We start from the raw sequence: 1,396 nt of genomic DNA on the forward strand, positions 1-1,396 counted from the left end.
GAGATAATTGCGCCTTAATTTTTTAAAGGATATCTTTAAAGTTAAATTTAGACCAGCTCAGCTTTCCTTCTACTAAGCAGTAAAAGTTACCAGGCACCTGCAGGCAGGCATAGAAACACCCTGCAGGGTTGGCTGAACGCGGCCTTGGCCCTCAGTGGCCAGGCAGATGAACCGCGGGGTTGGGGCAGCAGCACTGACGGCACCCTGGGATCCCAGCGCTGGCTGTGGTAGGACAAGTACCTTGAGGGTGGGACCTCGGCTTGAGCGCCACGTGCAGCCCCCGCGATGAGCGGGAAAGTCCTCCCAGGCACAGCGCCGCCTGGGGCGAGCCGGCCCTTGGGTCCCAGCTGGCAGCTGGGGGTGGCGGGCATCCCAAGTGCACCGCTCCCACCCCGCCTTGCCCCAACCCACGATGGTCTGGGAGCTGCACCCAGGGCTCAGCACGGGCGGTCCCGCAATAGCACCGAGCGCTTCGGTCGCCGGGCGGCAGTAGCGCCCCCTCTCAGAGCCCCGCTCACTCCCACCTGGGCTCGTTCGGAGTCGGCCTGTCTGTCGGGCCCGCCCTCCCGGCTCACTCCCTCCGCCCTCGTGCTCCTCCCGGGGTGCTTGGTACAGCCTCGGATTCCTCCCTCTCACTGCTCGAGTCAGTTTCCCTATCGGCAGCGGCGGCAGCAGCCGCGGTGGCGGCGTGGGGAACATCTAGGCAGCCACCGCGCTTCTCGCGCTGGAGCGGGCGTCCAGCTTGGCTGCCCTCGGTCCTTCCCTGCCACATTTCGGGTCGCCCCGCGCCCCCCATCCAGGCTAGCTTATCTTCAAAGCGGGAAGGGCGCCTTGCAGGATCCCGCCGCCCCTCCACCCGGATCCCAGGTCTGGCGCTCCCCAGAGCGAGGCGCTCGCCAGGACTCCTGCCCCGCCAACCCTGACCGCCGGGGGGTGCCCCAGGGACGTAGCGCCGCGGAGAGGAAGAGGCAAAGGGGACCATGCGGCGCCTGACTCGTCGCCTGGTTCTGCCAGTCTTCGGGGTGCTCTGGATCACGGTGCTGCTGTTCTTCTGGGTAACCAAGAGGAAGTTGGAGGTGCCGACGGGACCTGAAGTGCAGACCCCCAAGGTAGGCGGCTTGGCGGCTCTCTGGCGCGGAGCCCGCGTGCAGGGTTTCCGGGCTCCGGGGAAACCAGGGCGAGGGTCTGGGTGCTGAGAGCAGGTAACAGCCGCCGGATGTGGCTACCATGTGATGTCTCTGGATTTTAAAACGCTCGGGGGCATCTCCGGACCCGCGGGGTGCGTAAGTGGGAGTGGGGTGTGGGTGGTGGGCGCGCGCTCGTCTGTGGAGCGGACCTCCCAACTTGAGCTGCGCGCGAGGGTCCCGGGGCGGAGAGGGCGCTGCGGACTGGCAGC

At 66.8% G+C, this 1,396-nt stretch overlaps 1 protein-coding gene across 3 annotated transcripts in view; it reads left to right on the top strand.

The window, feature by feature from the left end:
• The first annotated feature begins 366 nt into the window (after window positions 1-366).
• GALNT14 (polypeptide N-acetylgalactosaminyltransferase 14) overlaps window positions 367-1,396 on the top strand; it is a 228,318-nt gene continuing 227,288 nt past the window's right edge. For all 3 annotated transcript variants that reach the window (XM_011960556.1, XM_011960559.1, XM_011960557.1), the window contains exon 1: window positions 367-1,109. In XM_011960556.1, coding sequence (XP_011815946.1) covers window positions 981-1,109 — 129 coding nt within the window. In that variant the 5' untranslated portion in view covers window positions 367-980. The remainder of the gene's footprint in view (window positions 1,110-1,396) is intronic.

This window comes from Colobus angolensis, unplaced genomic scaffold (assembly GCF_000951035.1).
Source record: "Colobus angolensis palliatus isolate OR3802 unplaced genomic scaffold, Cang.pa_1.0 Scaffold515, whole genome shotgun sequence".
Taxonomy (NCBI): Eukaryota; Metazoa; Chordata; class Mammalia; order Primates; family Cercopithecidae; genus Colobus; species Colobus angolensis.